The sequence below is a fragment of the Odocoileus virginianus genome, chromosome 17, assembly GCF_023699985.2.
Source record: "Odocoileus virginianus isolate 20LAN1187 ecotype Illinois chromosome 17, Ovbor_1.2, whole genome shotgun sequence".
NCBI classification, from domain to species: Eukaryota; Metazoa; Chordata; class Mammalia; order Artiodactyla; family Cervidae; genus Odocoileus; species Odocoileus virginianus.
The window spans coordinates 17,395,849-17,423,235 of NC_069690.1; the positions used below are offsets into that span (position 1 = coordinate 17,395,849).

At 53.4% G+C, this 27,387-nt stretch overlaps 1 protein-coding gene and 2 long non-coding RNA genes across 5 annotated transcripts in view; 2 read left to right on the forward strand and 1 right to left on the reverse strand.

Annotated features, from left to right (window-relative positions):
* Window positions 1-27,387, reverse strand: part of RAB11FIP4 (RAB11 family interacting protein 4) — a 108,273-nt gene that overhangs the window by 23,236 nt on the left and 57,650 nt on the right. Inside the window, exon 1 of one of the 2 annotated variants that reach the window (XM_020885391.2) lies at window positions 17,646-17,798. The exons of the other annotated variant lie outside the window; for it this stretch is intronic. Coding sequence (XP_020741050.2) covers window positions 17,646-17,675 — 30 coding nt within the window. The 5' untranslated portion in view covers window positions 17,676-17,798. Of the gene's footprint in view, window positions 1-17,645; window positions 17,799-27,387 lie in introns of those variants that run through there. 2 annotated transcript variants of the gene reach the window in all.
* Window positions 6,258-15,450, forward strand: LOC110132218 (uncharacterized). Its single transcript, XR_002312409.2, has 3 exons — window positions 6,258-6,729; window positions 14,140-14,226; window positions 15,200-15,450. It is a non-coding gene; the product is annotated as an uncharacterized lncRNA (long non-coding RNA).
* Window positions 17,267-21,459, forward strand: LOC139039018 (uncharacterized). Of its 2 annotated transcripts, none has more exons than XR_011492141.1 (3): window positions 17,267-17,477; window positions 20,846-20,971; window positions 21,212-21,459. It is a non-coding gene; the product is annotated as an uncharacterized lncRNA (long non-coding RNA). The 2 variants fall into 2 exon arrangements; XR_011492140.1 differs by lacking the exon at window positions 17,267-17,477 and adding an exon at window positions 19,160-19,735.

A 27,387-nucleotide genomic window follows, 5' to 3' on the forward strand; every position in this document is an offset into this window, starting at 1 on the left:
AGAAAACAGCTCTGTGGGGACAGGGCCGGGTAAAAATAGCTTGGGTGGGCACATCCCAGCTTCCCCTGCTGCCAGGCACCAGTGGGCACATACGGAACCCCTGCAGGGAGGGTATGGCGGGGGAGAGATGGACACAAACCAAGCCCAACGTTGGGGAGAGGCCAGCTTGCTGTCTGGGCGAGGCTGAAGCGGGCTTGGGGGGCCGGGCAGGGGATCGAATCCCTCCTCACCCTCCCAGCTGGCCAACCACCCAGGAACCGTGACAGGCTGGGTCAGGGTCTCTTTGGGTCTTTCCTGCAGGTGGCATAAAATTCAGGTGAAGGAGTTAACTTGTTGGCGTCAACGCCCCAGGTGCACGGGGAAGGGATGGGGTCGCCTGGGTGGGGGTCCCCTACTCGCCACTGTGGCTCAGCCGCTCTCATCACGCAGAGATGCTGGCAGCCACCATCAGCAGCGATGCAGGTGGCCCCCGGCCCCTGTGTGAGGCCACAACTCCTGCCCTGAAGCTGGGCCTGGCCCTGCCGGCAGTCGGCGCTCATCAGGGGCTGATGGGAGACTCTAGTTTATCAGGGGCTTGCCCGGGCGCCATCGGAGGGGTGAGGGTGGGAATAAGGGGGATTTAAAGTGTCCACACAGAGAGGCTGGTGCCTTAGCCCTGCCTTCTGAACAAAAATAACCCTGACTCAGATACAAGGCCTCAACTCGTCCCCATCAGAGCCAAAGACAAAAGTGGGATCTCCCGGTCACCAAACTATCACAGGTTATCACCCATCTCAGCCAGCCCTGGGGACTGATCTCATACTGTGAGATCAAGGCTCTGGAGCTCAAGCTTTGCGCTCTGATGGGGTGGCTACATCAGGAAGACAGATAGACTCCACGTTTCCAGCCCCAGGGATAGAGCAGAGTCCCCTCTAGTTAACCCCCCTCCCAGGGAGGGGGCAGTGGGGCAGCCAAAGCAGCTTTCAAGCTGTCTCCTCCCAACCAGGGGCTCCCGGGTCCCCTCCTGAACCCTCACTTTAGGGAGAGTGCCACCGGCAGCTCAAGACCACCCTCAACTGGCCTCCCACCCAGGAGCCTCTGGGAGCGGATCTCAGAGTAGACGCCCCCACCAGCCACACTTATTCTTTAGTCACTAAGTTGTGTCCAATTCTTTGCGACCCCATGGACTGTAGCCCACCAGGGTCTTCTGTCCATGGGATTTTCCGAGCAAGAACACTGGAGTGGCTTGCCATTTCCTTCTCCAGGGGATCTTCCCGACCCAGGGATCAAATCTGCGTCTCCTGAATAGCAGGCAGATTCTTTACCACTGAGCCACATGGGAGGCCCCACCTGCCAGACTACTTCCACCATAGAGTGGATCCGCACCTCCTGGGAGAAGGACCACAGGGATAACTGGGTTTCCTCGGGAGCTTATGATTAGTCTCAAGTGAAGAACACTAAGAAAGTTTGCTTCTCACATCACCCTCTGGAGGGAAGTATCAAACCAGACCATTTTGCAGATGTGGGGACTGAGGCTCTCAGGCAGACTTGGCTCAGTCCTGGATCCGGCCCCCATCAGCTGTGGAGTCTCAGGCTGGTAACGAACAGAAGAGAAAGCCATGTGCATGTTTCTCAAGACCTCGCACTTACATAAAGCCAAGGTGGTCAGATGAGGTGGTCCACGATTGCACACACCACCACGATGGAAGCGATGTGGAAGCCCACACTGCCTTTTACTCAGTGTTTTAATTTCAACTCTCGAGCTGTGTCTCAGCCCAATCTCTTCACCCTCCCTCTAACACACACTGCTGATAAAGTAGGGTCCCACGAGTGTACCGGAAGGGGCTGGGGGCATGACACAGCTCCCAGGAAAACTTTAGAAGTGAAGGATGCCCGATGGTCCCTCTGGCAGCCAAACTAGGACGAGAGGTGGGTGAATTCCCTGAAGGGCAGAGCAGAGGGACTGGAGGCATTAAGGGTTAGTGGCGGGCAGAGGGGTCTGAGCAGATCCTGGCAGTGACCACCCAGGCACTGGCCAGGCGTGTTTTGTCCAGCTGACCCGCATGTCCTGTCTGCCCCAAAGGCTGCAGGACCTCGCTGAGCTGGCATGAGAGCTAGAGACCAGTCTGTGTCCATTCAGATCTGCTAACCAGCTCCCCTGGGTCCAAGTTCACCCTCCACCCCTCGGATCAGGACGACTTCCCAGGAGGCTGCTGACGAGGAGAGGAGGCTGCCCACGCTCACGGCGGAGTGCAGCGCTCACTGAATCAATCAGCTGGCACCTGGGCTCTGGGTGTTCGTGGAGGGACAATCCGTGGGCATAAGTGGCACTCGAGTCTGGGCCAGTGAGATCTGGCTCTTTGGGCAAGGTGTCAGACCCTGGGCCCCCCTGGAAATGCCCCTCACCATCTCCCCGCCCAGGAGACACTCTGAGCCCTCTGTCCCCACTTCATTCCAAGAACACATTTGAGCATGTCAAAATGTATCAGTTAAAAAAGAAAAAGAAAAAGTTGCTGCTAAAAACCTAACGGAGAAAAAAATGGAATAGGGAAACATGTAAGTCATCCTGAAAGGATTCAGGAAAATGGGAGGAAAAGAGAACCAAATATAAAGAGTTCAACCATATCAGTAATTTATTAAATAACATGGAACAAACTATCCTATTGAAAGACAAATACTGGGGCTTTCCTGGTGGCTCAGCAGTGAAGAATCCGCCTGCCAACGTAGGAGACATGGGTTCAATCCCCGGTCCGGGAAGATCTCACACGTCTCAGAGCAACTAAGGCCATGTGCCCCACTTACTAAGCCTGTGCTCTGCAACGAGAGGGCACTGCAAGGAGAAGCCCGCACACTGCAACTGGAGAGCAGCCCCGCTCTCCCCAGCTAGAGAAAGTCCAAGCAGCAACGAAGGTCCACCACAGCCAAAAACAGAGTTTCTAAAAAAGACGAATACTGTCAGATTAGATTAAAAAACAACTGCATGGCATTTATAAGAGACACAGTTTAAATGTAAGGACACAGGTGGATAGAAAAAAGATATACCACCCGAACACCAACCAAAAGTTGAAGGGGCTATATTAATACCAAAATACACTTTAAGGCAAGAGATAGAGGACATTAAAAAAACAATACAAATCAATTTAACAAGATGTAACACTCCTAAGCATTCATGCATCCAAAAACATTGTTTCAAAATACACAAGGCCCACTGGAAATCTCTGGTGGTCCGTGGTTAGGACTCGGAGCTTTCACTGCGGGGCCCAGGGTTCCATCCCTGGTCGGAGAATTAAGACCCCACAAGTTGTGGGGCTTGACAAAACAAACAATGCCACAAAGCAAAACTCAGAACAACAAGCTGGAGATTTTAACTCCTCTCTCAGTAAATGATAGAGCACGAAAACAAGAGAATTACAAGGGAGACAGAAGATGTGAACACAAGTTTGACCTGACACAAACAGAACATTACACCCAACAGCTGTAGAATAAAACCATTAGGCCAAAGGTTGATGAAGATCTGGACACCTGCACAATATCAGAGAATCCCCCTACAGATTACTGAAATCCCCACTGCACCCCTAGTACCACCACTATGGTAAAACAGGCTACCTACCGCCCTTTCAATGCAGTGATCACACCTAGCACCACTAATCAGCAACAACCACACACTGGCCTCCAGAAGTGTTACAGTATGAAGGACACAGCATCACCTACCATACAGTCTTTACAAAACACTTAATTCTAATGAAGACTTAAAACCTAACCACTGCTAAACGGGAAAGCAGCCAACAGAGGAAAAAGTTACACATCACCACAGGGAGATAGTCAGAGTGTGGCATCTTCTACAAGACAACTGGCCTGGTCTTTTCCAAGAAACAATGTCATAAGAAGAGGGAGGGGGATTTTTCTAGACCAGTGGTTCTCGAACTTCAATGCACATGAAGTCATGTGGACTCCAGAGTCATGTGGAGGGTGGGGTGGATGGTTGAAACTCAGATCGAATCAGTTTCAGATTCAGTCTGTCTGGAGTGAGGTCTAAAAATGTGCATTTTGATAGGTTGAAAGAAATTTTTTTAAAGTGCATTTCTCACCACTTGTCAGGAGATGCTGGATCTCTTGTTAGGCCACACTGGGAAACCTTTTGTTTCTGATTAACCAAGAGACAAACATTGAACATTACCTTTGATTAGATCCTGGTTCAAACAAGCAAGCAAGCAACACCACCGAGAGGTAACGGCTCTTTTGGGGACAAACAGGAAGCTTCAATATGAACCATCAATAGAAGCTGGGTGATATTAGGCAATGATGCTTGATTTCACTAGATATGTTAATTGTACCTAGTTACAAAGGAGAAATACCCTTCGTTTTGATAATGCCTTGCTTCATTCTGAAGTCCCCCTGGTGGCTCAGAGGGTAAAGAATTGGCCTGTAACGCAGGTAGACCCGGGTTTGATCCCTGAAGAAGAGAACGGTAACCCACTCCAGTACTCTTGCCTGGAGAACCCCATGGACAGAGGAGCCGGTGGGTTACAGTCCACGGGGTCGCAACGGAGTAGGACACGACTGAGTGACTCGACAGCAACAGAGGCAGGGTTGGCAGAAAGAGGGAGCTCGGAGGAGCAGCACAGCCTCCTCAGACGAAACCAGTCCTCGGGGATAGGAGCTGAGGGCGAGCAGTCTGTTACAAATGACCAGGTGCAGAGGCGAGGGTGGCTCAGGCTACAGGAAGGAAGGGCCCCTCAGCGATGGTGGGCCTTTACCTGAAGGCAGAGCTGCCCACTCTCCTCTCAGGCTCTCTCCGGATGGAGGCTGCGCTCACCTCCTCCACCCTTGGAGGACCGTTCAGAGAAACTTTCTGTTCTGGACAGAATTCTGTCTGCCCAACCCCACTAACCCCCAACCAACAGTCTTTTAGAATGTAACTGTATTTGGAGACAGTTTAAGGCGATAATAAAATGAAAAATGAGGTCATAAGGGTGGCCCTAATCTAATATGACCAGCATCCTTACAAGGAGTTAGGAAGCGCGTACACATACATACACACACACACGTGAAGACACAGGGAGAAAACAGCCAAGAGAGGCCTCAGAGGAAACCAACCCCACGGACACCTGGATCTGGGACCCTGCAATCCAGCAGCACCGTGAAAAAAGACACTTCAGATGCGCAAGTGCGGTACTGTCACTGCGGCCCGAGCAAGCTAGCACGCCTTCCTCCTCCTCCAGGAAGCCTGAGAGGAGACCCCTCAGCGAGGTCCACGTTCTCCACCCACCTTCTCATCCAGGTAAGAAGAGCAAATTCCTTCAAGGTCAATTCAATGCAACCTCTGTAGAAAACTAACTATTGTGTCTCCAGAACCTCATCAAGAAACTTGGGATTTTTTGCAGGGGTTGGGAGGGGTCTCTCCTTAGAGGAATTCTTGGCTTCTCTTCCATGACCATTTTGAGGTCCTGCTGCTTCTAAAGAGACTGTACTGGGACTTCCCTGGGGGTCCAGTAGCTTAGACTTTGAGCTCCCAATGCAAGGAGCTCAGGTTCTGATCAGGGAACTAAATGCCACATGCTGCAACTAAAGATATGGCATGCCACAATGAAGATCAAAGATCCTGAGTGCCGCAACTAGGACCCAGTATAGCCAAATAAATATTTTAAAAATGATAATAAACTATTTTATGGATACTGAAAGCCTGGCGAATCTAAAATTATCAGGATGATGTTTTGTAACACTATTTATATATGGATCTTAAATAAATTATTTCCATTTCCTGTGTTCCCTCAATAGCATAGGAATTATAGTTTAATTTTAAAGAAGTGTGTATGCAGTTCAACCACAGGCATTTAAAATTTGCGAAAGCAATTTTTGTGTGCCTATAAAACTGTACATAGTACATAAATGTAAAAGTTATTTCCTCTAAATAGTGACTGGTTGACAAGAGATCAGCAGTTAGCCCTGGAACCCACAGAGCCTCTAACCCTGGGCCAGGCCACCTCCGTGGCCAGCAGTGCCCAGTAATTGAGCAGGATATTACCAGTTTCTCCACGCCAGGCAGTATTTCTGGCTGCTTGAAATCCAGGGCAGACTTCTTCCCTCTGTTGTGGTCAGTTTGGGAAGGAGGGCGCATTGCCACCCCTGTGACACGTGGGCACCCTGCTCAGCTGTGATGCCAGCCTGCTCCTGCCATGGCCAGAACCAGAGGCTCCACTCCCTGCCAGGGTTGGGTGTCTAAGGTCAATGATCGTCAGTGACCAAGAGGCCAGGCAGATACTGCAGCCGAGTTTGGCTAAGAGACCCACCTCCAAGGAGAACCCACAAGGGAAGTCTAGGGTCAGCAGTTGCTCCCGCAGGGATCAAGCTCTTGATGGGGTTTAAATTGTCCCAGCAAAGCCCAGGGTCCCAGATCTGAGCACCCTAGTGAATCCACCTCCTGAACAAAAAGAATTCAAACAGGCTATCCAGCCTTCCTACTGCCCCTGAAGTCAAGCCAAAGGTCTTGATTTTCAAGTGAGAACGTGGACTTTGGAGGCAAACTGTTGGGGATTATGAAAACAGAACTTAAATTGCTTCCACATCTGGAAACCAAACCCAGCGGCCAGCCCCAAGAATTCCAGGCATGTTAGCCTGGAGAGGCTGCAGGTCAGGGGAGGTGTTTCCTGTTGGCTGAGTCCCTGGCATCCACCTCCCCGAATCCATAGGCAAGAAGTGACTGCGAGAAGCCAGGTGGAACCACACCAGAGAGGAAGCAAAGCCAGGAAGGTAAGACAGCTCTGGCTGCCTGGCCCGTGTCTGCTGCATGCTTTGTGGGGGTGGGTCTCATTTCCTTCCCCTAAAATCCCTGCAAGTAAATACTGTCTCCTTACAGAGAAGGACTCCAGAGAACTTAATCCACACTTTGCCCTCAAGTGATGCTGTGATTCTTCCCTCTAGGCCGCTTTGTCATCACACAGACAGGAGCAGCCATGGGAACCTGAATCAAGAACCCTAACTTCCATGGGCCCCTCTAAATTCTCAAAAAAGATTCCCCAAGGGCCCACCGGGAAGCCCCAGTTCCCACCAGCTTTGTCTCTACGGCTCTCCTCGAGAAAATCGTGGGCGAGGTGGAGGGCCAAACGTCCAAAGTGAGCTCTCAGGCTGCATGTTGGGGGGGGGGGTGGGGGGTGCTGCGCGTCAAGGGCTCTCCTGGCTCTCAAAGCAGGCAGCTATTTTGGGCTACAAATTATAGCTTTTAAAGATGTGGCTGTTTGAAGGGAGGGCTTACCACCAGCAGTCTGTGGGGCTTGTCTTGGGGGCTCCCTGTGTTCCCATCTGATAAGAGGAGTTTAAAGTGAATGCTGGGGAAGGGATACCAGGGGCCAGCTCTCCACCCCCAAGCCCACCAGGTGAGCCCAGCGGCACTCCCTTCAGCAGGGCGCCCTCAGACAAGGTAATGACACGACCTTCTGGGGGAACACACCTAAGCAGGTGCTGTTGTTCAGTTGCCCAGTTGTGTCCAACTCTAGGCGACGCCATGGACTACAGCATGCCCGGCTCCCCTGTCCTTCACTGTCTCCTGGAATTTGCTCAAACTCATGGTCTTTGAGTCAGCGATGCCATCCAACCTAAGCAGGGCTGACAGCCTAAAGCCAGGCTGGGTACCTACCCAGCCCTACCCCATTCCCTCTCTGCCACAGAAACCCCTGGGCCTTGAAAGTCCAAGCAGGTGCCAGGGTTCACCCACAGCCGACAGCCAAGGTTCCTTTTGACACATCCTCCTGGAGCAGACAGGGGAGAAGGAAATGGCAACCCTCTCCAGTATTCTTGCCTGGGAAATCCCATGGACAGAGCAGCCTACGGTCCATGGGGTCACAGTCAGACACGACTTAGTGACCGAGCACCTGGGGCAGACAGTGGGATCAGCTGGCCAGTGACAGGATGACTTCTCCCCTCCCCACATCGCAGAGTCCCCCTGCTTTTATAACCTTCCAGCACCTTCCATCAGCCCAGAGTCCCCAGCAGGACTGAGCTCCCGGCAGGCTCAGTCCAGCAGTTCCTTTTTGTCCTACGGCCTCTGCCAGGTCCAGCTGCCCAAGTTTCAGGTTCCAGGGGTGCAGCCCAGTGCCAGGGTCACCAGCGCACAGCTGGCCAGGGTGGACTGAGCCAGCTCCCTTCCCAGGCCTCCCCCCAGTGGGGACAGGGGAGAGCACTAGGTCGGACCACTGAGCTTGGGGCGCAGAGGTGAGAGGCGCCTAGGGAGCCCAGGACACAGAAGTCCCTCAAGTCCGCCTCACAGAGCCTGTGGGCTCCCCACTGGCTGCTGAACAACCAGGGCCCAACTCCTCAGACCAGCGCACACGGCCCCAGGACAGGACACTGCCAGCCCTCACACCCCAAGCTCCTGTCCAGCTTCACCCCCCACGTCCTGGCACGTGCTGTTCCTTTTTGCCTGAAACACAACTCCTCCCGGGCCACACATGCCTGTCCCTAAACAAGCCCCCAGTTAGAAAGTCACCGCATCTGGGAGGCCAGCCGCTACCCCCCACCCCGACATCCCCCCTCACCCCCAGCCCTGAACTGGGCTCCCTGAGCTCTCCAGCCATCTCGGGGCACCCTCCCCACAGTGAGCCCTGTCTCCGCCCGTGACCCTCCCTGGGGCACCAGGTAAAGAGGCACACGCCAGGCTGGGTCCTCTAATTCACCTCCCCTGCCCCTTACGTACCATTTTAAGGAGAAAAGCGTTACTGAGCAGGCAGTTTTTTTCTTTCCCAGCCTTAGCACAGCTAACCCACTGGTTCCCCCTCAACCTAAGCCAGGAGCATTGCCTCCCTGGGGCCCCAGAGGAGCCGCTGCACCAGCTGATATGGGCTCCTTTTGAGCAGAGTTCTACCCTACCCGCATCTCCAGGTCTCTTAAGTCTGGTTAAATGCATTACACCCCTCGGTACATGCAAATAACCGAGGTCCACCCTCAGATTTCATCAAGGGTAGGGCTGCAAACCCCCGACACTGTATGCAAAATGGAGAAAGTCAGGCTACTGACTTTCCATCAGGATCTCAAGAGGGGTAGACAGGAGACCGCTGACGAAAACAAGGTCTAGGACAACAGCCGGGGGACTTCCGGCTAAGACTCTGTGCTCCCAATGCAGGGGTCCCAGGTTTGATCCCTGGTTGGGGAACTGGATGTCGCACATACCAAGAGCTCACGTGCTACAACTAAGATCAAAGATCTGGAGTGCTGCAACTAAGACTCACTGTAGCCAAATAGATATTAAAAAAAAAAAAAAAAAAAAAAAGGACCACAGCCTGCTCTGAGAGTCTCCCTCCAGCCAGCATCTGAGCTCCTCAGCTCAGCGGGGCCCACTTTCAGCTAGACATCTCAATCTCGACTTGCTGCTCCCTCAGAACTGCTCCTCCCTTAGTGAGCGGCCCCCACCTTGTTAATTTCACCCCCAAGTACTGTGCCGAGTACTGACTGGTCACCCCATTCCCTCCCCTGCAGCCCAGCGAGCCCACCCATCACATCCCGCTTACACAGGCGGGTCCCTGTGCCTTCACCGCCCTACTCCCTGCCCTGGACTCCTCCAGCTGTTTCAGGGCACTTGGAGTGACGTTGTCGGCTGGCACTCCCTGAGCCCTTGGCACCCAGTTCAAGAAACACAAGTGGTCTTAAACATTTGAGGAAGACCAGGAAAGAAGACATCTATCAGGCACCTAGCACATGCTGGATGTTTCTGTGCACCAGCCATGGTTCAGATGAGAAAACCGAGGCTCAGAGAGGTTAAGCAATTTGACAAGGTCACAGGGCCCTCGGGACTAGGATTTGAACAAGGTCTGCTTTCAACACAGCAAGGAAGGTATAGGAATATTAAATACTCTTGGCGACGGCAGGGTCCATCACTTGGCACTGGAGCAGCCTCTCAGGCGGAGCTCTGCAGGCCATGGGAACAGGAATTAGCCGGGCTGGTGGCATCAGAAGTTGGACTTGAGCTGAGGGTTGCAGGGACCACAGCACACGAGACCACTGACTACTGTCTGTTGAGGTTCCAGGGGCCTGTGCCATCCTGGAAGCGGGGCGTAGCCTCCTCCCCTCTCCCAGCACAGGGAGCTTTTCAAAGAGGCTACATGTGGGAAGATTTTACAGAAAGGGAGAGGACAGAGATTTGCAAGAAAATTGCTAACAGGAAACACATGTGAAAATGAAAACTCGGGCAAAGTGGGAGGAGGAGGAGGGGAGGAAGGAAAAGATGTGTTCAAGGATTATACACTGAGTCAAGAAGCCAGGGAATGAAGGCCAGCTCTATCTGTTATCTTGGGAAGGCCAAGGACCCACTTGCTGCCTTCATGTTCCCTTTCAACCCAGGCGGAAGGAAGCAGTGTGACCTTAGATGGTCAGTACCCAGCAAGAGAGGAACAGCGAAAGCCACACTGTCAGCCACAGCGTACAATCCTGATGGCTGTGGAGCCATGACCCACAATTGGTAGAGGAAGAACCCGGGGCTCAGAGAGGCTGCTCTACTTCCCCAAGATCACACAGCGTCTGGGCTATAAAGCTGGAGACTGAGTCCAGGTCTGCCCGGTTTCCAAGCTCATTCCCTTGAACCACATCAGGATGTCACGTCATAAATCCTCCCACCACCATAACGTGGCTCTACTTCCTTCCTTCAAGAAACTGGGCACTAATAAGACCTCTACAGGTTACCTACTTTGTGGGTTTCATTAAATTCAAGATGCCTTCGATTTCAAGATGCACCATTATTTCAAGTATGCTAAGAGATGGCACTGTCAAATTATAACACACCAACAAATGTATGACACACAGCAATTTAAGATGTTAAAATGTGAGAAAAAAAAGTATGTCTTAGGATCTATAAAATACAGTGTGAATATTAGTGGGGAAAGGGACTCAGCCAGTTCCTTGGCTGTGTGTATGCTCAGAGAAGGGCAGGTGACAGTTCCAGGCATGCATGTGTGTGTACACATATGTACGTACATACGCACACACACACACACACCCCTGTACTGTGAGCTCCTTCTCTGCTAATAACTCGTGCAGATGATCACACAACAATGTGTGGCCAGACCTGCCTTGTCAACAAGGACCCTCATTTTTCCAGGCCACCAATTCAAGGTCACTCAACACCGTCAGCCAGAGCTTGTCCTGACCACCACCCACCTGGCCAGCCGGCTTGGCCAGCTTCGCCTCAGGGGTGCTGCAGACCTCCGAGTAGCCAAGCTGGAGAGACAGGCAGGTCTGCTCCTTGGAAAACTCCTGAGGGCAATCACTCGATGGGGCCAGGTGGCTGCACAGCCCACACCTTGCCACTGGCCCCTCTCCCGGTCTCCTGGGGCCTGCAACCAGCCAGAGCCACAGTGCTTCAATAAAGCGGGGACTGCACGGCAGCGGCAGGCGGCAGCCCAGGTCTAAGCTGGCTTTTCCAGCTGAGCATAGGTGGACAGACAGGCAGGCCCTGGCTGGAGGTGAAGGGCAAAGGCGCAGACCCCCTCTCCTTGGTAGAGAGGCCACGGCCCTGCAAAGCAGGCAGCCTCTGGGAGGAAGCGCCAGGCCCAGCCCCACACCAAGCCCTGGAGGAGATGGCTGGCACCTGGGAACACGTTCTGCATCTCACTCACAGACTGCCTCTGGGCAGGCAGCAGTTATTTCATCCAACCCCAGAGTCGGAGTCTGCAAAGGCCACGTTGGTTTATTTAAAAGCACAGAAGGACTTCCCTGGTGGTCCAGTGGTTAAGCATCCACCAGTCAACATAGGGGACATGGGTTTGATCCCTGGTCTGGGAAGACTTCACATGCCACTGCACCACAACTACTGAAGGCTGCAGGCTCGAAGGCCCATGTTCCGCCACGAGGGAAGCCAGTGCAGTGAGAAGCCAGCATACCCAACTAGAGAGTAGCCCCCACTCTCTGCAACTAGAGAAAAGCCCACATAGCAATGAAGATCCAGTACAGCCCTATATAAATACATTAAAAAAAAATCTAAGTTAGTGACAAAAAGTGAAACTATATAAAGATTAAAAAAAAAAAAGCACAGAAGCTAAGGACATGCAATCTTGCTCCTCCCATAACCGTCCTCCGGTAGTGTAGTTTTTCCCACCACCTTCCTGTTTCAGGGCTGACAGCCTCCCTGTAAGAAGTTCTGTTAGGGACTTCCCAGGCGATCCATTGGTTAAGACTCCGTGCTTCCAATGCAAGGGCTGAGGGTTCACTCTCTGGTCAGGGAATGAAGATCCCATATGCCACAAGATGCAGCCAAAAAGTAAAAATAAAAAGCAGTTCGGTTAGGTGCTATGGCTATCAGTCATAAGAATCAAACCAGCAGAATTCTGAAAGAACTAAAAATAACAGTTTGCTCTTATGCCAAGCACTGTTTTAAATGTTTTCCATACATTTACATATCTGATCCACATAACCACCTTACGAGGGAGGTAGTAGCATCATTCTCTTTCCACAGACAAGGAAACTGAGGCACAGACAAGTTAAATAAGTTTCCTAGGATTCCACAAACAGCAACTGGCAGAGCCAGGACTTGAACCCAGAGAGCCCAACTCCGGAGCCCAGGCTCTCAGGGACCACACTATGCTGACCCTAGTTACCTAATCATCCACCATGCGCCAACTGAGCAAGATTCAGAACCCACTCTGGGTACTGCAGGTCACAGGAGCTCATGTTATCTGCATTACTACCCTATGAGGTGGATAGTATTATCACACCCATTCTACAGGTGGGAAAACTGAGGCTCAGGAAGTCAAGATAGCAGTTGGTGGTGTAGTCACTAGGTCGTCTCTGACTCTGCGACCCCATGGACTGTAGCCTGCCAGGTTCCTCTGTCCAAGGGATTTCCCAGGCAAGAATCCTGGAGTAGGTTGCCATTTCCTTCTCCAGGGGATCTTTCCGACCCAGGGATTGAACCCGGGTCTCCTGCACTGGCAGGGGGATTCTATACCACCTGAGTCACCAGGGAAGCCCAGGAAGTTGAGGTAGCCTGCCCAAAGAACAATTTCATACAGCAGAGCTAGGGATCTAGATGTAGGTGCTTTCTGGCTGTAACACTTTTTTTCCTGCTTTAAGAAAATAGGCATTGGGTGCCTGAGCACTTGTGTTTTGAGGCAGGTATTTCTCCCAGGAAAACGGGTGAGCAAGAAGAAACTTGCTCCTATGTCTCTCCTATCCTAAGCGGTAGAATGAAGTCTGGTGCTGACAGAAGACCCCTCTGCTCTCTGATCCCTGGTCCACCGCAGACAGCACTGGCTACATACAATGCACGTGGTCCCTTTTTATGGAAATTAGGCCTGCAGAGCGCAGGAGGGTGGGGGTGATAAAAGATGACTCAAGGGTGAGCGAGCTCCCACCCACTCTCCCACACTCCTGTTCTGATTAGGCCTTCCTCTTTTCAATCCCTTAAAAGAGAAAAGCACCCATAAGCAGAGCTGCAGATATTAATAATAACTGCTACAGAGCTTTGTTTTCATTTGAATCATGTTTACATTGCTGGGGAAGAACCCACTTGTCTGGAAAGACGAAGCAGGTTGAATCAATTAAAAATATGTCCAACAGTCGGGCAACTTCCCATTTCTGGAAGGAAGTCAAGAAGAGGGGTTAGAAAAGTCAGTATTACTTGTACTGTCTGCCAGAAGGAGCTGTGTCAAGGTCACTGGGACCCCGCCTCCCCCAGACCTCCACGTGCCCCTTGGAGGATGCACTGGTTTCTGGATACCCGGCTTCTCCTTCCACTTCACACACACATCCACCATCAGGGCCCTCAGCTATACAGAGATGAGCCCGAGGCTGCTGCCCAGGTGCGTGAGCGCCTCTGCTGGGCTCCCAAGGAGACCAGGGCACACAGGTGAGCGGCCACCCGGCCATGTGTAGAGGGAGTGAAGAGGGCGCTAAGGGAAGTCAGGGAGCCGGAGGAGGAGACCAGGAAGCTGAGCCCTGGGGGTGGGGGGCAGCCAGAGTGAGGTCGAGTGTGGGCTGCCAGCTCTCTGCAGGTCTTGAGGGCTGTGCCTGCTGCACCCCTGGCAGCAGTGGCCGGTGGGGATGGGGGGGACAGTCCCGACCATGATCCACCAGCTTCGACCGCGTTTATGGACACCATCCAGGTGGGTTTTGCTAGTATTGACGTGAGGAATGGAAACAACAGCCCGACAAGAACAGTTTCCATATTTACTCGGACAGGCTCATCGGACCCAGAGATGGCCACGCACCCCCACACCTCTCCCCAGGAACGCCTTCACGTCCACACCCCTCGACCGCAGGGGCCAGGTGAGGACCGAGCACTGAAACGCATATGTGCCCGCGGCGTTCTCAGCTGCACGGCTGCTCTCCTCCTGGACCCCGGCTGGCCCCTGGCACAGCACACCTGCCCCGGTCTCTCGGCGGCCTCCCTTCAAGTCCGTGGGTGCACCTCGTCAGCCGTGGACCTACTGCCGGGCCTCTGTGGTCATGCTGCAGGCTTTCCCTGTTTGCCTGCCTTCTGCTGTCAGTGAGCTCCCCGAAGGCAGGGACTGCTGTTGGCTGGGTTCACTGCTGTGTCCAGCACAGAATCTAACACAAATTAGATGCTCAAATATTGCTGAATGAAGGAATTGCCTGGGCCTGGCAATGTGCTTGGTGCAGGCTGGGGGGATAGGTATGGGGAAGGATCTGTGCCCTGGAAACCACCTAGAGGAAGAGACTGTGTACCACAGCCCGGGGACATGTTCACACAATGTCTAGACAGATGCCAGGTGGGCCTGCCCGATCAACAAGCCTGTCGTGTGCTCAGCTGGCGGTGGGCAGGTTATCCAGCTGCGAGAGCAGGCAGTAGAAGCCCTGAATGGTTCTCCCCATTCAAGAGGCCAGTGACTTGATGCCATCAACGCCCAGTTGCTGGGTCAAGTCACAGAGGGAAACGTCCACCCCCAGGGATCCTGCAGAGCCAAGGCACTGTGCCCACTGCCAAGGCTAGGCAGCAGACAATGCCAGAGATACTTCTTCATCCAAAGGCAATAAGCCTTATGCTGGGGGGGCAGAGGGAGGTGGGCTCCCTCTGCCCAGACTGTCCCCCTGCCCCCTGTCTAAGGTCCTGGGTCCCCGAGGTGCCTACCTCCCAGAACTGCTCATCTGCTATTTTATTTGGAACCTCTCTCCACCTGCTCCCCCTGTGTGCCTCTTCTCTATCTACACCTAAAATATAAAAGGCAAAGTGAGGGCTTCCCTGGTGACTCAGTGGTAAAGAATCTGTCTGTCAATGCAGGAGATGTAGGTTCGATCCCTGGTCCAGGAAGATCCCACATGCCACGGAGCCACAAAGCCTGTGCACCCCAACTACTTAACCTGTGCTCTAGAGCCCGTGCTCCGCAACAACAGAAGCCACCGCGCGGAGAAGCCCGCGCACTGCAACTAGAGAGAAGCCCCTGCTCTGTGCAATTAGGGGAAGCCCGTGCAGCAACAAGGAGCCAGTGCAGCCAATACATAAATAAAATTATTTAAAAATAAATAAAAAGTGCAACTCTGAAGCCCCTTAAAGCAGGATCAGCTGTGAAACATCCCTTGGCACAAGAGCCACCTCAGAGGAGGGATTGGAGCCCTAGGAAAAGAAGTTTCTAGCCACCGTGGTGAGGAATGAGGAAGGTGCTGGCAGGTGAGAGCTGAGTGGGCTCCAGTGAGCAGCTGAAGAGAAAGCCCTGGGTGTGGGGCTAGCTGGTCCCTGCAGGAGGGGAAGGGGCCAGGAGGCCAGAGGCAGCCAGTGTGCTTTGGGGAGGGGCCTGAAGGCTCTGAAGGGAGGCCAGGAGGGAGGGAGGGTGGAGGACAGGAGAATATTCACCAACCAGCAGTTCTCCTGCTGAAGCTAGTGCCTCCCTAGGGCAGGCTGCTCCAGGCACTCTGATTTCTTCTTTCTGCCCTCAGCCAACAAAAGTCCTTTCCAAGGACAGGCTCCAGGCAGTCTCTCTTACTGGTCCTCCTTGGGGCAAAGGCCACGCCTCCTGCCTGCTCACCTGGTCTGGCTTGTCCTGTCCATACTCTAGGCACAGTCTTATCTCATGCCTGCCTTAGTCATCTGCCCCACCGTCTCCATCAAAGCCAGGGTCTCCAAATTACAGAGTTGTCCCCCAGTTGGTATCTGCCCAAGTTGTACTGCCTCCTACTTAAGAATCCCACAGGGGACACAGGCGCCTGGTGAAGTCACAGGGACTTTGGAGACAAGCCAGATCAGCTCCTCCCTGAGGGCTGGGGCAGGGCAGGGTTGAGCAGGGAGGAACTGGCCCCAGATTATCAGTCCCCCACCTCCAAACAGCCTTCAAACACCTGGAGGGGTGGAAAGTGTCCAGAGTTTATAGCCCTTGGGCACATAATCGGCATTTCATGAATGTCAGCTGAGCAGGGTAAGGCTTGGGACAGTCGTGGAGTAAGCTGGTGGCGAGTGGGTGGCAAGACCAGTGACTTGCCAGTCAAAATCAGTGACTCTAAGACTCCACCAAGGCTGGGCTAGATGGTTACAGAGAGAGAGATAAGAGAACCCTACTGCAGGGTTCTGAGGTGCACCAGCTGGGACCCTCCTCCCAGCCCTCACTGTAACCACATTTCACCAGGGAAAGGACCTGGGGGTGTTCCTTCCCGGGAGCCCCTGAGATGAGCACCAGGCTCCAGGAAGGGAGGACAGAGGTTTGTTGGATCACCAGGAATCAGCCCAGCGGGCTGCCACCCAAGTCCCACACGCTGAGTATCTAAGCCCAGCTCCCTCACTCTCCTTTGAGGAGGCGGCCTGTAAATCAGTCAAGGGACACTGGCATGTCCCTCAGGGCTGAAAGATGTGTCCCCTCCAGCCATCTGTAGGAGAGCAGGGGAGAAGGGGACATGCGGAAAGAGGTACCCTGGAGGGTGTGTAAGGATGGGAAGAAATAAAGTCCGGGGCTGCGTAGGGTTCCTACAGCTCTCACTCGGTTCTCCAAGCCTGCTCCGCCCAGACCTCAGAGAGAAGCGGCTGTGACAACTGCCACGACTACCGGGGCGGACCGGCGGGTTCTTGGGGCCCTGAGAACTAGGAGCTGGGAGCCCGCGCACACGTCCGGCCTCCGTATCCTCTCGGCTGGGAAGGAGCAGGGCCAAACCCCAAACCAGGCTGGTCCTCCCTCCTGTCTAGCAGAGACCCTCGAAGATGAGGGGAGCCCGGGAACAGGGTCCGTGCAGCTTGCGAGAGCTACGGGAAAACTGCGCCCTGGACGGCCCGCTTTGGGACTCAGTAGGGCCAAGGGCAGGGAGCTAGGGTAACACAGGTCCCGGAGGGGCAGGCGCCCTGGGAGCCGAGGTGGGACGCGGGGGCGGGGGATGTCCCAAGGGAGGCGAACGGGCAAACAAACCTCCTTTCCAGCCCACTAGATCCCCCTCTAAACACCTTCTGAAACGGCGCCTAGAAGTAACTGACCGCCTCTCCTCGCGCCCCGGGGCCACCGCTGCCCACCCTCGCACCAGGGAGCCGGAGAGGGTCGGGGGTGGCGACTTACACCCCTGAGGCCCAGCTCACCCGGGCGCAGGTAACCGGACCTCCCCGGCCAGGGGGACCCTCCCAGGGAAGCGGCCGGCGCCCGGACTGCGGGCGAAGTTCCGTGATCCGACAACTTCCCCAGTCCCGGGCCCACGGGCCCGGCAAGGTGCGCGTCGTCGGAGCCCCAAGCCCTCCCCCTGCCCCGGCAGCCGCTTACCTGGCCCCCGGGGGCAGGCGGGGTGCGCATCCCCGTCCGGCCGCGCGCGGGTCGGTGTGCTGCAGAAAGGAGAAACGGGCGGGAGCGGGTCGGTGGGGCGAACCGGGAAGCGGCAGGCCGAGCGCAGGGAACAGCCCGGTGCGCGCCGAGACTGCGTGCCGGGTTCGGCACCAGTTGACGGCGCCGGCCCCGCCCCCACCCGCGCCCGTTGCCGGGAGACCCGCGTGGGCCGAAGGGTTCTTTGTATCAAAGCTGCCGTGACATCATGAGGCGCCCGGGCTCCGGGTTCGAAGGGGGCGGGGCCTCGCGCCGGGGGCGGGCCGAGAGGAGAAGGAAGCGCGGCCTGGGAACCCGAGCCGCGGGGGGCGGGGTCCAGGTAACCCCGCCCCCTAAGGTAGGGGCAGGTGGCGGGGGCGACGCCGGTTATTGGCCGCGCGGCCGCGAGGCGGACCCGGGCCACGCCTCCTTCCCCGGGCCCCAGCGGGCGCCTCCGGAGGTGGAGCTCGCCTGGGCCCTCTCGAGCCCGCGCCGCCAGGTTTCTGCCGCCGGCGTTTGGGCGGCCGGGGCCCTGGGATTCCGGAGTTTGTAAATTCACGCGCCTCTTAGGCGGGCGCTGTGACCGCCGCTGCCCGCTCCAGGCTACTCTCAGTTTGCCGTCATTGCTTCCTGGTTCACGTTTGCGGACGCGAACGGAGACCCGCCGACAAGCCCCCACACCCACCGTCGCCGCCCACTGCCACCAGCCTGAGTCTCAGTTCAGGTCACTTCAGTCGCTCAGTCGTGTCCGACTCTTTGCGACCCCATGAATCGCAGCACGCCAGGCCTCCCTGTGCATCACCAACTCCCGGAGTTTACTCAAACTCATGTCCATCGAGTCGGTGTTGCCATCCAGCCATCTCATCCTCTGTCGTCCCCTTCTCCTCCTGCCCCTAATCCCTCCCAGCATTAGGGTCTTTGTGACTCCTAAATTGATTCTCATTCTGAATCCCACCCACAAGTTTCCCGACCTTTTGATGTAAAGTCAAAGTTGTCTTTTTAACCAGTATGGGAATACAAAGAACCAAGCAAGCGGCAACAAGAACTAAAAAAAACAAGGAAAGCACCTCATCTGTTGGATCCTAGTAAGTATAACATAAGTAAAAAATGTGCTCCCTCATAACTCTTCATTATGCTGCGGATTAAAAGACGGCAAAATGTAAACCAGCAAATTTTGCAAGCGTGGCTTCCCTTTGACTTGACGTTGCATTGTGTAACCGGGGAGGGTGCAGAGCGGACTGATCCTCCTCTCGGTTCAAGCCCATGTGAAGCTATCTTGGCCATCCCTGAGTTCTCATTGACCAACAAGGTGGCACTTTGGTATGGGTAGCGCCCTTTGGTCCAACATCAATACACGCGCGTGCACACACACACACACACACACACACACACACACACACACAGGGTTTTCAGCCCCCTTATCTGCGCTCTTTGCTCTCAGCTTCCTCTCTCCCCAATATCTCCCTTGTAAACAAACTTCCAGCTGCCCTTCTGTTTACCAGGGCCTGTCTCTTGAGGCAAAGCATTCCACTGGGGCTCTCAGACCTGCTGGGGACCCTCCAAAATGGACAGCATTAGCCAGAGGGTGGGGAGCCTTCTGGCCAGGGTTGCATGTGGGAGGAGGCTGGGGCAGTGTAGGTGGAAACTCTATCACAACTGGCCCTCTCCTCCCTGCTTATGCGCTGCAGTTCTCAGATCTACATGTGGAGGCCACAGACTGTTTCTCACTCTGGTTTTGTGTCCACCCCCACAGTCCTAACACTCAGGAGCATTGTGGTGTACCAGAAAGAGCAGTGGCTTTGGAATCAGACAGAACTCGGTTTGAATCCTTCTGGCCAGTTGCAAGTCTTAGGACAAGTTCTATGACATCTCAGACTCAGTGTGTTCATCTGTAAAATGGGACTGGCACTTCATGGGTGGTTTTGCATGCTGACCCAGTGGGTACACTTGATTTTAGGCATTCATCAAAGGTGTCCTGCCTGACTGAGTCCATGCACCCTGGGCCTGCTCTGCCTTTTCAGCTCCACCCTGAGACCTTAGCTTGGCTCCCTCAGGTGAGGTTTTAGGGTGGTTTTAGAATCCTGGGGTTCTGTCTCAGTTTCTGCTCTTTCCTTCCAAGTCTCTTGTTGCCCCTTTAAGGAGTAATAGTTCCAGAAGGCAGGTCACATGACAGGGTCACCCAGAACAGGGGAAGAGAAGCAGAAACCCAAGGTGATCTTGGCTTTCTCAAAGTCAAGGTTAGTGGAGAGTCAGACTGCCAAGCTCCTCCTTACCCCACTAGGGGGAACCTGATGGACATGGTCCAGAGCTCCGTGGAGGGGGTGATGCTACTGATCCCTCTTTATTTTTCCTGAAACTGGTGTGGTGGGGAGCATCTCCAGGTATTTGTCCTGAGAAGTAGAATGACAGAGAGGAGTGTCACAATATGCTATCACAACTCAGCACTGGACAAGCTGAGTTAAAGCCTGCCAGTCCTCCAGTGTACCATGGGCAAGTCATGTAATAATTCAGAACCTCAGTTTCCACCTCTATAAAGTGGGAGCAAGACTTTTCCTCTTCTAGCTGTGAAGTTTAAATGAAATGATAGGAACTTCCCTGGTGGTCCAGTGGTTAGGACTCTGCTTCCAACACAGGCGGCCAGGCTTCCATCCCTGGTCAGGGAACTATTAATAGATCTCACATGCTGCTGCTAAGAGTTCACAGGCCACAGTTAAAGATTGCGCATGCCGCAACAAAGATCGAAGATCCTGTCGCAACTAAGACCTGGTGCAGCCAAATAAATAAAATAAATAAATACTATAAAATAAAACAGTCATCCCCCATGTTATGGATGAGAAGACAGAGACTCAGAGAAGGCTGGGAATATGTCCAGATATCAGATGAGTAGGGACGGGGCTCCTGACTGCCAGTGCCAGACCCTCTCTTTCCTAGGGATGGGGTCAGACAGGCCCAAGGTGGGTAGCAGCAGGGAGGTGATGCCCTCACAGTGCTTCCCCAGTGCTGAATCTCCCAAGGGGTCTGACTTGTCTCTTCAGGAGAAATAACACTCTCATTAAAAACAGAAGCCCTCTCCCAGGAAACGTACCCAGGAGTAATTTTCAGACTGCAATTCACTCTAATGGATTCTTCTTATGTCATGAAACTGATTCTGCCACTGTTGATAGGAGCATACTCCCATGACGCTGAATGCCAAAGCCAGAGAGAAGCAGATGGAATGTTGACAAGCAGGAGTTAATGGCCCTCCAGAAGCTGATGGGGGCGGAAAACACATGATCACCTGGGTGATCCAGGTGAGGGAAGAGATCAGTGAGTTCTCCCTGTACCATGTCTGTCTACCCCTGTTAACTTACCTTCTGCTGTCACTGTGCAGGAGTTAGCTCAGGATCAGAGGGTGTGAAGAGGCAACATTTTGTACATGTTTGGGGCCATGTGGGAGGCCAGGCTAAGCAGGTAGGGCATCATCATGGTCCAGTGGTTAAGAATCCGCTCCCCTGGTGGCTCAGTGGTAAAGGATCTGCTTGCCAATGCAGGAGACACAGGTTGGATCCCTGATCCAGGAAGATCCCACATGCCATGGAGCAACTAAGCCCGAGCGCCATGACCACTTCGCCTGTGCTCTAGAGCCCGGGAGCCAAAACTGTCGAGCCCAAGAACCACAACTACTGAAGTCTGTGCTCCTAGAGCCTATGCTCCACAACAAGAGAAGCCACCACAATGAGAAGCCCTCAAATTAGAAGGTAGCCCCAAGTCACTGCAATTAGGGGAAAGCCCAGCACAAAAAAAATAAATTAATAAATAAACATAAAACAAAAACAAATGAGCATCACTATTATTTATTTTTTTAAAGAAAAGAATCCACCTTCTAATGCAAGGGGTGAGGGTTCAATCTCTGACCAGGGAACTGAGATTCTACAAGCCCATAAATATTATTAAAGAAAACAAAAACAGGAAAAGAGCTCTCTGGACATTACCTGGTGTTAACATTAGTCAAACAACTGATGCCAACCAACATGAGCCAAATGAACAGAGAACAACAGCATGAATAATACCAGGGTTGGGCAGGGGACGAGCATCAGGTCCAGTGGTTCTCAAGCTGGGCTCCTTGAAACCCTCAGGGTTCTACGGAGACCTTGCAAAAGCTTGGTGAGGGTGTGCCCTCCATAAGCAATAGGAATAACTCCACTTCTATCTGCTTTCCATTTAGGCTCCCACATGAAATTTCACATGGACAGGGTGTTCCATGGCTTAGAAGGTGTTTCAAATCACTAGTCTAGTGAAACCACTCATTTCCAAACTAGGAGACAAGCCCTGAGGTGGGAAATGGTTTCTCCTCTCACAGTTCACGGAAGAGCTGGGATTAGCGCCGGGCTCCTGACTCTCTGTCCAGGGCTCTCCAAGATGAATATCAGTCATCAACCAGGACTGTCAAACTGGTCAAACCTGGTCACACATTGGACTCTCCTTCTGTCCAAACACCTTATCACCAGCTACTGCTCTCTGGAAAAAACCCTGCACGTTGCTGGCTCAGACTTCACCCCAAGCACTTGTCTTCTCTTGATTCCAAAGTCAGAGAGCATCACCCCAAGTATTAAACACGCCTCAGCTTTCTGGGACTTCCCTGGCGGTCCAGTGGCCAAGCCTCTGTTCTTCCATTGCAGGGGGCACAGGTTCGATCCTGGGTTGGGGAAACTAAGATCCTACATGCTGCAGGGTGTGGCCAACACACACACACAACAAAGTCTCAGCTTTCCATCCCAGGGGACAAATTCAACCTTTGATAAAGTCAGCAGTGGCTTCAGAAAGAGAAAAATGTACTAAGGAAGTAGGTGAGATCTTGGGATTACAGAGGCCTCTTAACCAAGAGGGAAAGACCTTCCCGCTCCCCCACGGCTCCAGCAAGGGCCTCCAGGGGTCTGTGCTGCCCAGGGAAGAAGACGTACTCCAGACCAGCCCTTGCTCTGGGAGCTGTGGTCCGGACAGCACATCACTTCCTACGCTACCTCACCCAGGAGCAGGTCTTGGACCAGGTGTGTGTCCCAGAAACATGAGCCCCCTTCCACTGACAAATATCTCAGTGCTGGTGGCTGTCCTTTGGCCTGGATGCCTTAGCAATCTGCCCCAGGGCCTGCTGTCCTGTGTGATATCTGGCTGATATGGGCTGGGACCAGGTCCTACAGACTCTGGACACGGGCTGAGTGTCAGAAGGCTGGGCTCTATTTTTGTCAATCTGTGCTCATGTAAACAATGGGTTTTCTTACTCATGCAAACCCAATAAGCAGGGAAGATGGTCAGAGAACCTGCCTTTCCTCTGACTCACCCAATCATCTAAGAGGAGGTGGTGGCGGGTGAGGAGGAAATGGAACAAGGTCTTTGACTTGGACTGGGAGAGGGCAAGGGGGGAAAACCTCCCTCTCCTTTATTCTCTGTAAAGTCAGGTGACTGCAAACCCTTGGGAGCATAAACGACTCTTCTGTTTCAAATGCCTCCCCTGACCCTCCCTCCCTCCTCCCAGACTTGGCAGCCCACCTCTCTGATCTTTAGGAGTGGATAGTAAAGCCACAGTTCCAAAATTGCGCTGCACGCTGGACTCACTTGGGAGCTTAAAAGTCAATGCCCACGATTTCCCTGGTGCCACAGTGGATAAGAATCTGCCTGCCAATGCAGGAGACACAGGTTGGATTTCTGGTCCAGGAAGATTCCACATGCCTTGGAGCTACGAAGCCCGTGCTCTGGAGCCTGCGAGTTGCAACCGTGAACCCCGCGTGCTGGAATCAGTACCCCTAGAGCCTGTGCTTGGCAACAAGAGAAGCCACTACAAGGAGAAGCCTGTGCACCCCAGTGAGAGTAGCCCCACTTGCAGCAACTAGAGAAAGCCCAAACATAGCAACAAAGACCCAGCGCAGCCAAAAAAAATTTTTAATTAAAAAAAAAGTCAATGCCCAGGTTATATCAGATAGTAACCGAATCGCAGTGGCTGGGGTGGGAGCCGGGCGGCAGCTGTTTTTAAAGATGCCCCAGGGGACTGCAGTGTAGCAAAGTTTGGGAACTACTTTGCCAAAGGCTTGTGACTACAGTGGGGCTTGGAGCGCAGGTGCAGGCGTCGTTAGCTCATTCATTCATTCCGTCGTTCACTCACACATCTTCTATGTGCCAGACACTTTTCCTCGTGCTGGAGACACAGCTGTGATCAACAGTCTCAGTTCCTGTGGCCCCTGCTTTCAGGTGAGGAGAGTCAGACAAAAATCAATGAACGGATGATGTATGTGACATGTACTATGAAGGAAATAAAGGAAACCAAAGCAGGACAGAGACTCTGGGGGTAGGGGACTATTTTCACCTCCGATTTAGACACTGACTTTTGCTTCAGGGAGCAGCTGGGCCCCCGCCCGCTGTCCCGGACTTTATCCTGCCGTCTGGGTAAAAAACAGCTTTCCCCGGACATACCACAAGGTCCTCCTGCCTTTGGCCCCTCACAGAGCTCGCTGCTTACATCTTTCCCTTAAGCTATTTCTTTAGGTGGGGCCTGGCATCTCTTCTGAAGTTCCTGAGATGGAATTTGAAAGGAGAGAAACAAGGAAATGAGAAAGACCTTTTCCAAGATTCAGTTGCCCTCCTCCTAGATCGTGTCAGCTCTCAGCTCTGAAGAGATACCCTCTGCCCTAGTGAGTGCCTTGGCCAGGGGCTCTGCAACCAGAGAGAGACCACTTCCCCTGCAGCTTATTATTAATAGCAGCTAGTAGTCATGTACAGATGTGAGAGTTGGACGATAAAGAAGGCTGAGTGCTGAAGAATTGATGTTTTTGAACTGTGGTGCTGGAGAAGACTCTTGAGAGTCCCTTGGACTACAAGGAGATCAAACCAGTCAATCCTAAAGGAAATGAACCCTGAATACTCGTTGGAAGGACTGATCCTGAAGCTGAAGGTCCAATACTTTGGCCACCTGATGCAAAGAACTGACTCCTTGGAAAAGACCCTGATGCTAGGAAAGATTGAGGGCAGGAGGAGAAGGGGACAACAGAGGATGAGATGGTTGGATGGCATCACCAACTCAATGGACATGAGTTTGAGTAAGCTCCGGGAGTTGGCGATGGACAGGGAGGCCTGGCGTGCTGCAGTCCATGGGGTCGCAAAGAGTTGGATATGACTGAGCGACTGAACAACAACAGCTAACTATTGGAGATCCACTGTATGCCACTCATTTCTTCTCATTTATTTTACTCCAGTCATCTTGTGTGAATGATGTACTGCACCTAGATTACAGATGAGGAAGTTGATGCTTAAAAGGGTTAGTGCTACAGCCAGGGTGGCAGAACCAAGATGCACACTCAGATCTGCGGGCCCATGTCGAGGACTCCCAGCTGCCTCTCTTACTGCAAAAGCAGTTTATTGGCAGCAACTGAATGGCCTGAAGTCAGCAGAAACTAGTTAATAAAGATGATAAAAGACTGAGCAAGTCAGGTCTCCTGCCCTTCTCCATCATTCTTGGGGTGGCATCCACTGTCCAACTCAGCATTACTTTATTCAGTTGCAGCTCTTACCTGGCCTCTGTGATGTGTCCCCATGCACCTCGTGATACGTCCTGGGGAGCGTCTTGCCCTTGAAGGTGGGATATCATCCTCCCTGCCTGGCTGACCACAAGAGAGTGGAAAGCTGGCCACCCTTCTGGTGGGAACTCGGCTGCTGCCTCTTGCCCCAGAGACAAGCCCAAGGAGACGAGCCCTGATTTTTCCCTGGGTGCTACTAGATGAGAAGGATGTGGCCAGGGCTCCAGGGAGAGAGAGAGGGAGGAAATATTTGTTGCTTTCAAAAATGTATTTTGCAGAGCCCCCATCGCACTCTGAAAGCATAAAAAAAGGGCTTTGTGGTTCACTCAGCGGGCAAAACTCTAGGCTCCTCCTTGGAGATGTCACAGAACATGTTAGGGGAGAGAGCCTGTGGGGTTTCTTAAGGCTGTCCAGCTTTGGACAGAACCCCTTCTCACTGAACTAACAACAAAGGGACTTGGTGTTGTAAGGAACATACTTGGGAAAACAATGCACCAGGCTCCTGGCATGCTCACACTCAGACACACAAACACGCACAATAACATGATGTTAGTGTCTTCATTTTAAAGATAAGAATAGCAAACAGCTACAAAGTACTTCCTATGCACCAGGCTCTGTTCTAAGTGCTTCACCTGATATTCACTCATTTAACTTTTACAACAATCCGGTGAGGTAGGTATTATCCCCATTCTACAGATAGGGAAACTGAGGCTTAACGAGGTTACTCAAAGACATAAAGCCTATAAATGGAGAGTCAGAATTCAAACCCAGGGAGCTGACCCCAGAGACTGTGCATCAAAACAAAAGGAGGCTCAGATTTGTAACATCACCTCCTCAAAGCAATCACAGTGGAACCAAGATCATTTATTCATCCAGTCACTAGTTATTAAAACATTCACTGAGCAGAGACCACAGGCCAGCCACTGGGAAATATAAGAACAGGATGCAGAGTCCAGGGCTCACTGGTGCCAGAGCTGGACACCCAGGGCTGTGCGCTAAGGCAGGGGGGTTCCCTGCCAGGCATTAGCACGTGTGCAGACTTGTGTGAGCTGGGTGTGTGAATCCCCAGAGAGGCCCTCCACTCGAGATGCTGGGGTCCAAACACTGCCTGGACTGCTGTGTCCTTGAGCTGCAGTTTCTGTATACGATGGAGTCCCATGCCGGCTCTTTTCTCTCCAAGCCCGGGCTCCTTTCTGAGCCCCACATCTTAGCATCCGAGCTGCCCTCTCTCCTGGGTCATCCACCCCAACCCTCCCCAGAGTCATTCTGGCCGCTGCTCTTCAACAAGGTGGGGCCCCAGGCCCTCTGAGCACCCCCTCACCACGGGCACGACTCCCTCCTCACAGCTCTGTGAGTCCTCCTTGCACCCCTGCTCTCAGCAGCAATTTAGACATGCCCCAGGGATGCTCTCGGGCCATTCATCTCAGGAATTCAGCTGCTCCTGAGAGGAAGAGGACTTTGAGACAAGCCTGGGAGTGGACGAATGTCACCTTACATCTTTTTTTTCAGGGCAGAAGGACATATCCTCAAGGGCTTGTAATTCCACTTGGAGAACACAGTCCCCCACAATTGTCTCCTCGATTATCTGGAGATGACAAAACACCCCAAACCCACAACAAACAAGCCGGCCCGTGAATGCCAAAAGTAGGGCTGCGGGTTCTGCAGGATGAGAGGCAGGGCGCGAGGCTAGAAGACTCCGGGGCGGCGGGCAGGAAGGTTTGGCAGGGTGGGGCAAGGCCAAGGCCAAAGGCGCACTTGGATCCACCCAGGCTGGGCCCGGCTGCCCCTGAACAAACAGGCTCATCTGGAGCTGGGAGCCAGCCTCCCTCTCAGACACACACACCTCGTTTGTGGCTTCTCTTCCAGGGCCGGGCTCAGCAACGGGAAACCAAAGGCCCTGGCCCCGGGACACTGAGCCAGTGTTCCTCCCACTTAGGGGAAAACCGCAGCCTGGGAGGGCGGACCGAAATGGCTGCTGTGTCCAGGTACAGATGCGGGAGGGGCCCGGCCCAGAGGAGGCCCTCACAGGGGAGGGAGAGAGGGAATGCTCCCAGGCGCCCAGAAAAAGAAACTTTTCTTCCAGGCCCAGCCCCCTGCTGTCTCACTCGACCACAGGGCCACATTCTGGCTGGCCAGCCAGCTTCAAGCTGATAGCTGGTGTT